We start from the raw sequence: 14,032 nt of genomic DNA, 5'->3' as shown, positions 1-14,032 counted from the left end.
ACAGATAAGGTGAATTTAATCCTCAGTTAAGGTGATAAAGGAACATTTTCTTATCTTAGAAAATTATTTACTCCAGTAAAAACCCTTTAATGTGTTTTTAATATATTAGAATTTATTTAATTTAATTTAGATCTTAATTGCAACACTAAGGAGTGAGTTAACTGTAAATATTTGTTAGTAATTATGTAATTATTTTAAAGGCTCTTAAAAAAAACCTTAATCTGTGTAGAAAACCCATGAAAATCATCCAATCAATGACTGTCTGTTAATGTTATCAGTCTTTCATTTAACCATGAATTTAACAGTAAGAAGCTTATTAATACCTGAACAGACATTAACCTTCATAACACCTGAAACTCTAATTAATGTGTCAAATAGATTTAATTAATGAAGCCTTTAAGATTTACGTTTGAATTTCAGAAGATCTTATATCTTATTTTATTTGTTTACACTTTTAATGGACAAATGAAGATCTCTGGCCACTTAAGATGGATTAAATTAAGGTGTTTTCATGTTAAATTAATGGTTAATTAAGGTGATTTTAAGTATTTTTTCTTTAACGAATCACATTCATGTTTGGCGGTGTGGTTTTAACCCGACTGTCAGATCATCACGAGGCCTTGTTTTATTTCACATCGCTCAGTCCGACCCCCCCCCCTCTCTGTCTCTGTCCAATCAGGAGAAGCGGATCGGCTCCCTGGATGCGGCGAACTCGCGGCTGATGGCGGCACTGACGCAGGTGAAGGAGCGCTACAGCGCGCCAAACCTCCGCAACGGCCTGTCACCCACCAACCCCACCAAACTGTCCATCACTGAGAACGGAGAGTTCAAGAACAGCAGCTGCTGATTGGCAGGCGGGGGCTGAAACTCTGTGACCCCACCCACCAGCTGCAGCCCTGAAAACAAAGAGTTTGGATTTAACGAGTCTTTAAATACGAGTGTAAATACTGAAGGTTTCATCTGTTCAGTGTACAGAGAGTGTGTGTGTGTGAGTGTGTGTGTGTGTGTGTGTGTGTGTGTGTGTGTGAGCGTGTGAGCGCAGCATCACAGAAGCACAGTGAAGAAGAAACAAACCAAAAACAGAAACTAAAACGCACTCGAGTTTTCTAACCAACTTTTTTAAGGTTTTTATTTGAATCTTGTGGTTTTTGTTGATTTTAGTTGGATTTTATTTTGAAGTGGAGCTTTTTTTTTTTTTTTACCTGATGAGTTGTTTCTGGGTTTTAATTTATTCCTCCACGTCGTCCCTTGTTGTTGCTGATCTACTGAACAGACCCCTGTAGGATTGGGGTCAAAGGTCACACACCTGTCTGCTGTCCACATGTTGAGAATAAAAGCTGCCTGAAAGTCTGTCGTCAGAACGATTCATTTATTGATAATTGATCATTGATCTGCAGCTTTTCTGTCTGATTAATGACTGAAGTCATTATTGTTAAGCAGAGTTTACTGTTGTTTCCGTGTTTCGACACAAACGCTGTGATTGGTCAGTTCACGCAGGCCTGAACTGGCTCCGTTCGCTCATTAGCTTTAGGCTGTTTTTAGCTTCCAGCTAGCTGCACTTCTGTCTGAGCATCACCACAATAAGTTCACCACCGCGCACGTCGCTGCATGACTCTGATCCACATTAGCCTCGGCCTCACGGCCCAGCGGGCCGCTAACCTCACAGCTTTGTGTGGCCTGATTAAGCTAGCTGCTAATTAAAGTCACCATGATGCCAAACAAATGAAGTCCTGCAGTTTGACGTGTAGCTTCATCGTTACCTTCAGAGCATGTCTTTCAAATACATTTACATACAGCAGCAACACACACACACCAGGAGGACATAACAATGCTAACGCTAGCTGAGCTAGCAGTAGCAGTATTAACTTTGATGTTTGAAATTGCTGTTATTGAGACCAGCGATTAGATGATGGACTGACCTCAGGACAGGAAACGTTTCACTAATAGAAGAATGATTCAATTAAATACCAACAAATTCAAAGCATCACAGCGTCTGTAAAAAAGCTGCAGATGGAAAGAAGAAGGCTTCTTCAACAGGATAATGATCCGAAACACCTGAAAATCCACAACAGACCGCCTCCAGAGGACCTGGATGTTCTGCGGTGGTCCTCGCAGACCCCCGACCGAAACATCATCAACAATCTGTGGATCCACCTCCAACAGCAGAACATGTGAGACGAAGCAAGAATCTGACAGAACAAGAAACTTCTTGAAAGAAAACAGACAAAAATCCCCCAAACAAGACCTGAAAGAGTCTCAGCTGGACACAAAAAGCCTTCACAAGCTGTGACGATGAGAGAGAGGGAGAATGAGTCCTGACCCTGCAGTCGTGCTGCTTTAACTCACAGACTTTAGTAATTGAGTTCATCTTCAACTCCCTGAACTCCTCACAGCTACAGGAATGTGGACTGAAGGTGCTCAAACATTTGTTGTGAAGTTATTTTAACTTCGTTTATCTATTAGAAGTAAAGACAGTACTCTGTAAAAAGGTGTTATATTAATCTGGATTCTTCTTTACGTCACGTATTGATGGACCGTGTGTCTGCGGCTCGGCAGGTCGTCCACCAATCAACTCCCGGCTCCTCATGTCAACGTGCCTTTGAGCAAAACACTGAACCCCCGAAGCAGCAATTCACCACTTTATACAAAACACCTGAAAGAAGCTTCCAGATGAGGGCGTCTGTGAGTCGTCGCAGCAGAAACTAGGATGGATTAGAAATGAAAGGTCGTGATGTCACCTGGAAAACAGCTCTCCACACCATCTGTAAACAGCAGAAGAAGAAGAAGAGAGCACGGCACCACTTCCTGTTTTCTTGTTAAGATTTTATTATGCTTAAAAAAGAAAATTAAAAGACAGAGGAGGTGGTGATCAAAGAAAAAGAAAAAATATATATTCATATTCAAATATCTTTATACTTTTCTATTCATATATGATTAACAATGCAAAGAAAATAATTCCCGTAGTAGTAGTGCTGAAGTAAAGTTCAATATAGACTTTTATTATAACAAAATAGGCAGTTTACCGAGGGTTAAATATCTGTCAAAATCTCATTGTACAATAATCGTCCGCGCGTTCGGGACACACCTGCGCACACCTGGAGGCGGCAGCTCGTCTCCGGGTTCACGACGCGCGTCACGTGATCGACATCTTTTCGCGGTAAGACACTGACGGACGTCTGGCGGGGTTCGAGCTCGCGTCGTAGAGGGCGCCGCTCGCGAGCACGTGACCCCAAAAACCGAAAGCGGCCGAAGTGTCATCAGGTCAGTTTGTCTCCGAGGACTCTGAGAATATTTCAGCCGACTTCACCAGAGAAGGAAAACTGAAGCGACGCTCACGACGAGCAAACGGATCTCAGCTCATCAGCTGTTTGTTAAAACGAATCTCCTCTTTATTAAAGGAGTTTCTGTTTGTTACACATTTATATTCATTTATTGTTTTCTTATTATTGGACGATTATTACAAGAATATCGTCCATCATAGAAGAAAACACGACAGTTTTCTTCTCATTGTGTGTCCTTGTTTTAGTGTTGGTTCTGGATTCAGGATTCGGTCTCTGGTGAATTCAGGTCAGTCCACCTGTTTTAAGTGACTGTGAGACTGAAATATTCTCCTTCCTTCTCTTCACTCCTTTAAAGACTGAAATGACTCGAGAAGATGTTTTTTCGCGGCGTAGGTAGAATAATCGACGCTGCGACCTTTGACCTTATCGAACGAAGGTCAAGCTAAATATCTAAAATGTTCAGCAATAAAATCATGATTCATTAACAACACAAGAGTTTCAGAAAGTGAACTAACGCCGACAAGCTGATCCTGCTGCAGCTTTACAAACGTTTGCTTCAGTATGAAGCTGCACAGCGCCCCCTGGCAGCAGAGCAGGAACCCTGCAGAGCATCCTGACGAACGTCCTGCAGCAGCGAGGAGCAGACGACGCAACTGAACCGACTCAACGTTAAAAAAAACAAGATGAGACGAGTGCAGAACAGAAGAAGAAAGCTGTGACATCAGACGCTGAGGTGAAGGGGCTGATGGGAAATAAACGGGGTATTAAATGACATGCTGTTAAAGCTCAAACGTGCAAAGTTTTGCTTTTTGTGTCTACGCCTTCCTCCGGACCGACAGACGCTGCCTGAGACTGAAACTCCGCCCATCATCAACGTTACCTTACAAGACAAAAAAAGGAAAAAACAAACCCACAAACAAAAAAAACAAAAGATAAATCTGCTTCGTACGTTTCTTGTCGTCACCTCTGTGGACTCGTCTTCTCCTCCTCCTCGTTAGTTCTCCTCCCTTAAACATTAAGGAGCTGTACCGTGTTCAGTGTGATGTCATCGTACTTCCTGTGTGCTTTACTCTGCTGGTCAGGAAACCCAACGACGAGTCTTATTCAGGCCAAATACAAAACAAAACAACACTCTGGTCAGCCGGCGCGTCGGGTCGTTGATGGGGTGAGAGCTGGGGGGGAGGAGGGGGAGGCTGCCGTCTGCAGGTCTTTTCTTTTCAAAATAAAACAAACTGAATCTAAAGAGAGGAGCGATGGAGCCGACAGAGTCTCGATCCTCATAACTTCTCCTTGGACTGAACCCAGATGAACGGACCCGACTGCTCCTCGATGATCTGCTTCACCTGATCGTAGATCTCCTCCAGAGTGTCGCCCTGGACGATGGCTGAAAGGATCACAGACAACTCGAAGGTAAAGATGAGAACGGAATAAAACGACGAACGCCTGCTGACGTTCTACGTTTTCCTTCTGATCATCAAATCTTTTTCTTTCAGGGCCTCGTTAAGACATTTGAATATTTGCTGAATAAAAACATCTGCTCGTATAGACAGAAACGAGAACAGCTGCTTCTGACCACAGCTGTTTGCTGGGTTTAACTCCGTCAAAAGAGAGAAAACCACGTGTGTTTACTGATCAGGTGCACTGACAAATGTGAGAGGAGACGCCGTCAGTTTACCTGCTACCTGCAGGGGGCGTCGTCTCACCTGTGAAATGCTCGGTGAACTCCTGCTCCAGCTTGGTGGCTCTGTCAAAGGTTTTCCTGCCCTGCTCCTCCGTCAGGCGCTTGTTCATCTCCCTGCAGGACCAGAGATCACACAAGATCACATCCAGATCACATCCAGATCACACAGAGATCACGCAGAGATCACACAGAGATCACACAGAGATCACTGTCTCCGGCCGTGCTTCATGTCTCAGGTAGAAACCTGAAGCTGCTGCTCTTCACTGACTCACATGATGTTTTCCACAGATTTGGGTTTGATGAAGATGGCGATGGGATGAAGCTGAGCCAGCTGGAGTCTCTTGATGGCGTTCCCCGACACGTCCAGGATACAATGTTTACCCTGAAAACAACAGAAGAAGAAGAGGAAGAGCACGTTTGTCAGAGCGTTTCTGTCCATCACGATGCTTCAGAAATCCACACTGCTCAGACTGAACCGGTCAGAATCTGTCTCTGGTGTCTTCTTCAGTATCCTCATTCCTTTCGGTTCCCTCTCCACGGTGGATTTCTGCACGTCTGCATGTGTCTGTTCATCACATCCTCTTAAACACCTGAGTCGCTCCTCAGTAAATACACGACCACAGCATCACTCATCAACACGGCTGGATGCAACTGGAGAGACGACAACCGATCGGAGCACTGAAACGTGAACGTAAACAGACTACAGAGTGCAGAGATGAGCTGTGACGTGCAGCGTCCGTACATCTGGCTGTCTAACACTAACAGGTAGAGGAAGTTCTAGAACTGGTCCAGCCTCAGGTAGCTGTGAAACAGGACGCGACGTAACCCACGAGTCTGTTTTTACCACCGACAGCTCAGATTGTTGTTCCGAACACGTTCGGGCATTTATCTGGCAGATCATCGTAAAACATTCAAACTCGACAGAAACAAAGAACCCCCCCCCCAAAAAAAAACACCTCAGTTAGTCTTTCTACTGTTCACCAAACTCTGGTTCGGTGGAAATAAACCCTTAATTCACAGAGTTGGATGTGAGAATATTCTGGATTTACACGGCCTCCCCCTGTGGCCTCTCTGATGCCTGACCTCGCTCTCGCAGCCGTCTTGGTTGTTTTGACCTGCCCCTCATTAGATAAACGGCTGTGATTGGACGGGACGGATCTCAAACCTCTCTGCTTCACATGTAGGTAAAGTTTCTAAAACAAAAGGGAGGCAGGCGTCGGTACCTTCTCGGCCACCTCTCGGACCGACTGCACGCTGGTTCCGTACAGGTGGTTGTTGTACTGTCCCGCCTCGATGAACCTGTGGTCCTGGATGTCCTTCTCCATCTGTTCTCTGGACACCACGAAGTGATAATCTCTGCCGTCCACCTCGTAGTCTCGCTTTGGCCGGGTCGTATCTGAGAAAGGAGGAAAAGCTGAGGTGGCGATTCGAACCAGGTGATATCTGAACGCGACCCAACGCGTCTCCGTCACTTCGGCCGGAGCCGTCTGTCCGTGTGGACTTACGAGGGACGCAGGAGCCAAATTTGTCGGGGAACTCGGAGATCAGGTCGTCGTTGATCCGGTCCTTCATGGGGCCGAGGATGATGACGGGACGGGTGTAGTTTACTGTCAGAGGATGGAAACAGGAAGTGAGATACCAGCACAGAAACCTGAGCTCGGGGGGGGGGGTTCGGCTGCTCTCACCTTCCTGCTGAACGACGGGTTCATACGACAGGACGTACTCCTCCTGCCCACCTGCAAACAGAGAGAGGACGTCAGAGAGAAGAGGAGGAGGAGGAGGAGGAGGAGGAGGAGGACACAGTGTGAGTGCAGGGAGGAGAGCAGGGATGAAGGCCGGGGGGAGGACAGATGAGTGAGGTCAGAGGATGAGATGACGTCTATCACAGATCACAGGTCAGTCTGTTCACTGACTGATGGAGACAAACAGCAGGTGGAGCTGACACCACCACAGAAGAAGAGACGCGACCGGATGACGTCATCAAAGAGCTCCGGTCAACAGCCAAACGAACGCATGATGGAAGTCAGACATTTCTGCCTCATGTGTTCATGTGAGGAAGGTCACGGCCTCCTCCTCATCGCTACACACACATCTGATGTTTTCAGCTCTTCACTGGACGTTTTAGTCACATGACTCATGACATCACGTATTCAGCGGGTCTGTTTCCACTGCGCTCCGTCACACTGAGCCAAACGTAGAAGCTGCAACACGCACGCACACACACACGCACACACACACGCACACACCCACGCACACACACACGCACACACCCACGCACACACACACGCACACACCCACGCACACACCCACACCCACGCACACACACACACACACACGCACGCACACACAAAAAACACACACACGCGCACGCACGCACGCACGAACGCACACAAACACGCACGCACACACACACACACACGCGCTCCATGCAGCGGTCAGCAGCTTTAGTGCAAACAGCCTGGACAGACGTTCATGCTGTCAGGCGGCGTTCAAGGACGTTAGCAGGGACAGAAACTGTGCGTGTGAGGTCATGCTGTTATCGGCCAATTGGCAGTCTGCGCTGGTCAGTGAGGGAGTTAGCAGGCTCGGCCGGGGGTCGGACTGATTGTTAGTGTTTCCCGTCAATCATCGGGTGAAGCAGGCAGCGTCGACGGCGGGGTGTCACACTTACGGTAGCTACTTTCACTATCGCTGGCGTTAGAGGTCACGTGTTCTGGAATCACAACAAAACACAGGGTCAGCCGGGAGCATCGCTTTCCCACGATGCTTTGCCCGGAGCCACGAAACAAAACAGAGGACTCGAGGCGTTCGAGTCCGACAGCGGCGCCACAAACACAAAGTCACACACATATTCTCATCTTCAAGTAAAATAACAGACATAATCAAACATAATCCAAACTTTCCAGAACTGTTCCAGGACTTCACACACAAAACTTAGCGACTGTCCAAATCTGGCAATAACACGTTTTACTGTGTCTGTAAACATGGACGTTATCACATGTGTGGTATCTGAGAGAACAGCTGGTGATATTCATGTATGACATCAGGACTGCAGAGCCTCGTGTGGCGTTCAGGCTCCATCATGTCGACGCTTCGCTCGACAAAGTTAACGTGTCTTCTGTCGTCTGAGCCGTTCGACTAAACAAGACGGACATTTCTCACAATTTAAAAGACCAAACGATGAATCGAGTGAGTTACTGAGAGATTAACTGGTAATGAAAATAACTGCAGCTGTAAGTGAAACCTTCAGTCTCAGTAACTCTGATTCCACATAGAAGAAGAAGAGAAGAACATTTGCTTTTGTTTTTCTTTGGTTCATTTTGGTGGAGAAGAACAGAACAGCTGAGCAGAACGTGATGGAGGGGGCTCTGATGAACCAGCTGCTGCCTGTTCTTCACAGATAAATTCATTGATCAGTCTACCTCACAGTTATTAACTGCTGATCAGAAGTCCATCAATTCTCCTGAAACAAGCAAAACCTCCACAAAGTTCCAGGCGGGCGGAGGCGTGACGGGGGGGTGGAGAAAACATCAACACTGTGAGCTGTGACAGGTGGAGGTCTGACAGCTGATCAATGTGTGACTTTACTACGAGAGTGAAGAGATGAAGCTCCGGTCTGGAGGATCCTCGGTGGTGAAGAGGAGGAAGAGGAGGAGAGAAGGAAGGGAGGGGGGGGAGGTGTACGTGTCCACCAGGAACCAGCTTCAGCCTCTTCAGTTCTCAGAGGAAACACATGTGCGTGTTCGGGGGGGGGGGTGTTGGCAGAGACGTGTTCGTCTCCACATTGTAAAGCTCAGCAGCATCAGTCCTGACTGTCTCTGTCTGGATTTGCTGGGACGGATGTGAACTAAAAATATTAAATCAACTGTTCTTCAAAACAAACGTAAAGAGTTTAAACTGTTTTTCAGGCTTTTATTCAGTTTTTCTTTACTTCTGCATCATAAATCTTCTTAAGCTTTTACTCTCCCTTGCTCTTTTTCTTTCTTTATTGCTCATCTTCTTTTATGTTGGCCTCATTTTGAAAGTTGCTGTACGAATTATAAATGCTATAAATATTTCTGGAGTACATGTACACATGGTACTGACTCCGGTGTTCAATCAGACTACCGTATTTTCTGGACTATAAGCCGCTACTTTTTTCACAGGTTTTGAACCATGCGGCTCTTACAAAGGTGCGGCTATTCTGTGGATTTTTCTTCCACCACTAGGGGCGCTCTAACTGGAATTAGAATCAAAACTAGGACAAAATAAATGCAAAGAAGAATACGCTACTTCCAACTACCAACGCGTTCAGAAAGGCTGGACTGCTACGCGAAGAGAGCGGCGCACCTTCAGATGATGGAGACGGATGTGACGAAGCGCTGCTGAGTTCGTTCAACTCCGACACTGAAGAAGACGACTTCGTGGGTTTCAGCGAAGATGGTTAAAGTGACGTGATTTCAAACACAGGGGAAATGAAGATAAATAAATACGGGTTATTTTCTCTTGGTTCTGTCCCGTTTTAATCAGCACAGTTGCTGCCATGTTAAAACACTGTTAGGAAAGGATCTATTTAGGTACATACATGTACATTTACAGTTCAGAATCGTTCTGTACATGTAGTAAATATCTAATCTAACAACATCAATATCTGCGGCTTGCATATCTTTTTTTTTTTAAGTAGAGCGGATGCGGCTTGTATATCATTTTTTAAATTATTTTTTAAAAATAGAGCAGATGTGGCTTATATGCAGGTGCGGTTTATAGTCCAGAAAATACAGTAATTAATATGCGAGGTTCATGTCTTTCACTGCAGAGACTCAACCAATCACAAGTCAGGACTGACAAAAACAAATACTCGTGTCCCTCAGCACTGACAGCACCCTCTGGCTGTGTTGGCTGAAAAGGGATCCTGGTGGAGAGCGGGAGGGGACGGAGGGGTGAGGTGGGGGGGGCACTTACTGTGGCCTTTGGATAGCATGTCGTCACTGTTGTCCTGAGGTCAGCCGAGCCGAGCGAACAACGAGGAGAAAACAACCACAAGAAACACAAAGTTACTGAGTAACAGCGACAGACGGAGAGCAGGGCGGACGCAGCCGGTCGCCGGGGCTACAGGGCGGCCATTTTGGCTCCAGAGAGGAGGAGGGGGGTGGGGGGGTGGGGGGTTCAGGTTTCACTAACACAGATTCCTCAAACAGGAAGCGGGGCTGTTTGTTTGTCTTCAGCTTTTCGTCAGGTCGGTGGAGGTATTGCATCATTTCAGCCGGGCCCTGTTGCCACGACAACCTGCGCGTCTGCAGCACGCCGCCACCAGCTGACCCCTCTTCCTGTCGCTGACCAATCGTCTCTCACACAGACCGCCCACCCCGCCGCGCTGGTACTTACGGTCGACATCGCTGGTCTCCTGCTCGCTCGCCTCTTTGCTCTTGTAGAACGGAAACTTTCGGGAAAAGAGGTTCTTTTTACGCTTGTCATTGAGAGACTGCTGAGGAGGAAGAGGAGGAGGAGGAGGAGGAGGAGGAGGAGGGGCGATGGAATAAAAAAAGAGGAGGAAGAGGGGGGAGATGGGGGAGTCTGATGTCGGTTTGGACAGAATGAGATGCTCTTTGTTTGAGTCTGTGGCTAACGGCTAACAGATTCAACAGAAGCTGAAACTCATCAAACAGCCGCTGAACATGCAGAAAACGAAGGAAACAAGCAGGAAGCTGCGCCGATCTCTACAGTCTCTGCCGCCAGCGGCGGGAAGCAGCGTCACAAACAAGGACGGCCGAGGAAACCTGTCCATGTGTGGAGAGCAGGAGTAACATAACTGATCATACGAGGCCTCCCTGTTCTCACCTCCACGTTCACCTGTCTGTCCTGAGGAGCTCAGCATCACGTTTGTTTCCATGGCAGCACGTCATCGCTCAGCGCTGTGTTGTGGTTAAACAGGCGAGTGTGATTCACTCACTTATCTTAACTGGACTTCAGCAGTTTTTAGTTGTAGCGTGTTTATTCTGAGCACTTTAACTGCCCCTGTGCTGAGTCAAATACACATCCTCTGAATTTATTCATCATTCGTGTGGAGGATTTTATTCAAAAGGTCACAAAACCAGTTTAAAAAATGAAGCTATGAGAGCAGCAAGGGAGCGTTTCCTGTCCGCTGAAACCAGTTCAAACTACAGAATCAGCCTATAGAGGGCCCTGTTTTACTGAATGATGTGGTCACAGCTTTGTGACGGCGAAGGCAGCAGGCGAAGGCACGATGAGGAGGAACTGAACATGCAGACACACAAACTGAGAGGAGACGTTCAACTGATCTCACATCAGCGGCTTTTCTCTGGTGTTGGTCTGACCGTGAACACGCATCATTCAGCTTTAGTGTAATTTAAAAGATACAACGTCCAGAAAAGTATCCAGAAAAAGCCTGAATGTGACTGTTAGAATGAAACATTTCAGCCCAGCAGAGCAGGTCAGAGGTCAGCTCAGACGAGTTAACTGTAGCTGTGACTCTGACCAATCCGCAGCAGTCTTCATCAGCAGGAGGCGGGACTACTGACATCATCAGATCACATGCTGCACGTCAGTGTTATCCAGCAGGAGAGAGAGAGGGTGAGACAGGTGAGTGGTGAGGAGGAGGAGGAGGAGGAGGAAGGGTTCTGTGAGCAGCAGACAGTCAGACATCAATGTCAAGCGTTTCTCTCTGTATGAGGAGCGAGGGGAGGGTCGGGGGGGGGTCATGCATGTTTGTTTTTTTTCTCCCCCGTCAGTCTGGTGTGTTAGAGGGCGGGGCGGCGGGCGGCGCTGGGCGGGGCGTTTTGTCAACGCGTGTTAAAGCGACACACGGTTTAAAGGTGCTGGGGAGGCGCTGCTGCGGTTCAGAAAACGTCTCAAAGATCAACAACAACAACGACATGCTGTTAAACCAGCTGCTTTAGACATTAGTCAGACACTCATTAGTAAGAGGAGTTCATCTTCATCACGTGAAGACAAACTCTGACCTGAGAAAGACTAAAATCATGCAAAGCTAATTCACTAATCAGCTACAGAAGCTTTAAGGATTTATTAAACGTAGCTCAGAGAGAGTTCAGCGCTGTTACACACGCTGTCCGGATGCCTTCATTCCTTTCACTGAAGCTACAAGCCTAGCTTAGCATCAGCTTCACTGTTACAGACTACAGGGACACGTTTGGCTGATTGTGATTGGCCCAAACTCAGAAACCACGAAGAGGTCGCTGCTGTTTAGAGAGACGAGCTCGTGTCTCAGAAAAGCAGCTCAATATATGTTTGTGTTAGCGCAGCTCGTCCGTCCGGCCGCCGGCAGGAGGGCCGGTTTACGGCGAGGACGCCTGAAGCTGCGGTCCTTACACACCGTATGAGCTGTTTTCATGTGAAGTTTTGGCAGGTGAGGACTTTGCATGTTCTTGTGGTTTAAAGGATAACTTTGTTTTTTACCACCTGGACCTTATTTGTAGCATTAAATACGACCATTTACTCACCCAGACAACTTTGGTGGCATTTGGAGTCGTTTTGAAGAAATTAGCCCCAGAGGAGCGGCGCGTATATCCGTATAATGCGAGTACTCGGGGCATCCATGCGCAGCCTCTATATAACGCATAATCTGTCGCGAAACTCGTTCTGGAACTACCTCTGACGTGGATGATGTCATTACTGAACGCCGCCCGCTGCGAGCAGCCGGCCACAACACGGCTGACTCTGTGGCGGTCGGCTACGAATACGCAATAACGAACCACAGCTGTGCCAAACTACAGCTGAACTGGAGCTGCTTCAGTGAAAGGAACGAGGGAAGCGGTGACTATGATTCACTCAAGGCATCATGGGAACTGGATAACTACATCTGGCAGCGCTACGTGTCGCTGAGTGAAACACTCACCCCTCTGTCCCGAGACTTTGCGTTAAACTTCACCGTCTTTAATCTCGCCCGCTCCTTCTTCTCAACCCTGCAGCCAAAGAGGGCAGAAGGTCAAAGGTTAGCAGAGGTCGTGTCCCAGTGAAGATGACAGGCGGCTCATGTAGGCGGGCTCTGGGTGATCATCGTGATCACTGGCTGCGATCCTCTGATCCTGCAGACAGACTGCACATGCTGAGCCTCACTGCTGCAAACTAAAACCAGTTTTAACCCGGACTTTGTTCCTGATGACCTTTGAGCGAGCAACCAATGAGGTGAAGGCTTGGACACAAAGGTGTCATGCAACTAAACCTTCTGATCATCGAGGTCTTTTTCTCTGAAGGAAGGTAAAGTCAGCAGTTTCTGTGCTTTCCTTCATTTCTGACGTTCATCATCATCATTTTACATTTAACAAAAGAAACAACAGTTCTGTTTGCTGTTGGATCAGTTTCCTTCAGCACCTTTAACTCACCTGTCAGGACAGGAAACAACACAAAGAACCTTATAAAGCAGAGAGAGAGCGCACTGTGACACCTGTCTGCGTGTGTGTGTGTAAGTGACAGACCTGTGTGTGTGTGTGTGTGTGTGTGTGTGTGCGTGTGTGTGAGAGAGACCTGTGTGTGTGTGTGTGTGTGTGTGTGTGTGTGTGTGTGAGAGAGAGAGACCTGTGTGTGTGTGTGAGACCTGTCTCTGTGTGTGACATGTGTATGTGTGTGTGTGAGAGAGAGACCTGTGTGTGTGTGTGTGTGAGAGAGACCTGTGTGTGTGTGTGTGTGTGTGTGTGTGTGAGAGAGAGACCTGTGTGTGTGTGTGTGTGTGAGAGAGACCTGTGTGTGTGTGTGTGTGTGTGTGTGTGAGAGAGACCTTTCTGTGTGTGTGTGTGTAAGTGACAGACCTGTGTGTGTGTGTGAGACCTGTCTCTGTGTGTGACATGTGTATGTGTGTGTGTGAGAGAGAGACCTGTGTGTGTGTGTGTGTGTGTGTGTGTGTGTGAGAGAGAGACCTGTGTGTGTGTGTGTGTGTGAGAGAGACCTGTGTGTGTGTGTGTGTGTGTGTGTGTGAGAGAGAGACCTGTCTGTGTGTGTGTGTGTGTGTGTGTGTGTGTGAGAGAGAGACCTGTGTGTGTGTGTGTGTGTGTGTGTGTGTGTGTGTGAGAGAGACCTGTCTGTGTGTGTGTGTGTGTGTGTGTGTGTGTGTGTGTGT

At 47.5% G+C, this 14,032-nt stretch overlaps 2 protein-coding genes across 14 annotated transcripts in view; one reads left to right on the top strand and one right to left on the bottom strand.

The window, feature by feature from the left end:
- rasal2 (RAS protein activator like 2) overlaps window positions 1–1,344 on the top strand; it is a 72,519-nt gene extending 71,175 nt beyond the window's left edge. For 3 of the 4 annotated variants that reach the window (XM_041948493.1, XM_041948492.1, XM_041948491.1), the window contains exon 18: window positions 680–1,344. In XM_041948493.1, coding sequence (XP_041804427.1) covers window positions 680–847 — 168 coding nt within the window. In that variant the 3' untranslated portion in view covers window positions 848–1,344. The remainder of the gene's footprint in view (window positions 1–679) is intronic. The other variant, XM_041948494.1, reaches the window with a different exon arrangement.
- A 1,471-nt stretch (window positions 1,345–2,815) lies between these two features.
- LOC121615279 (discs large homolog 1-like protein) overlaps window positions 2,816–14,032 on the bottom strand; it is a 119,487-nt gene continuing 108,270 nt past the window's right edge. For 7 of the 10 annotated variants that reach the window (XM_041949560.1, XM_041949561.1, XM_041949565.1 and 4 more), the window contains 9 exons: window positions 12,815–12,881; window positions 10,327–10,423; window positions 7,634–7,675; window positions 6,648–6,698; window positions 6,468–6,569; window positions 6,186–6,358; window positions 5,235–5,344; window positions 4,985–5,076; window positions 2,816–4,665 (listed from right to left, as the gene is read on the bottom strand). In XM_041949560.1, the coding sequence (XP_041805494.1) occupies window positions 4,559–4,665; window positions 4,985–5,076; window positions 5,235–5,344; window positions 6,186–6,358; window positions 6,468–6,569; window positions 6,648–6,698; window positions 7,634–7,675; window positions 10,327–10,423; window positions 12,815–12,881 (841 nt within the window). In that variant the 3' untranslated portion in view covers window positions 2,816–4,558. Of the gene's footprint in view, window positions 4,666–4,984; window positions 5,077–5,234; window positions 5,345–6,185; window positions 6,359–6,467; window positions 6,570–6,647; window positions 6,699–7,633; window positions 7,676–9,903; window positions 9,938–10,326; window positions 10,424–12,814; window positions 12,882–14,032 lie in introns of all 10 variants that reach the window. The other 3 variants (XM_041949562.1, XM_041949569.1, XM_041949564.1) reach the window with 2 other exon arrangements.

Source organism: Chelmon rostratus, chromosome 12, assembly GCF_017976325.1.
Source record: "Chelmon rostratus isolate fCheRos1 chromosome 12, fCheRos1.pri, whole genome shotgun sequence".
Classification (NCBI taxonomy): domain Eukaryota; kingdom Metazoa; phylum Chordata; class Actinopteri; order Chaetodontiformes; family Chaetodontidae; genus Chelmon; species Chelmon rostratus.
Note: the sequence above shows the minus strand (reverse complement) of the source record. Positions and strands in the feature narration are given on the sequence as shown.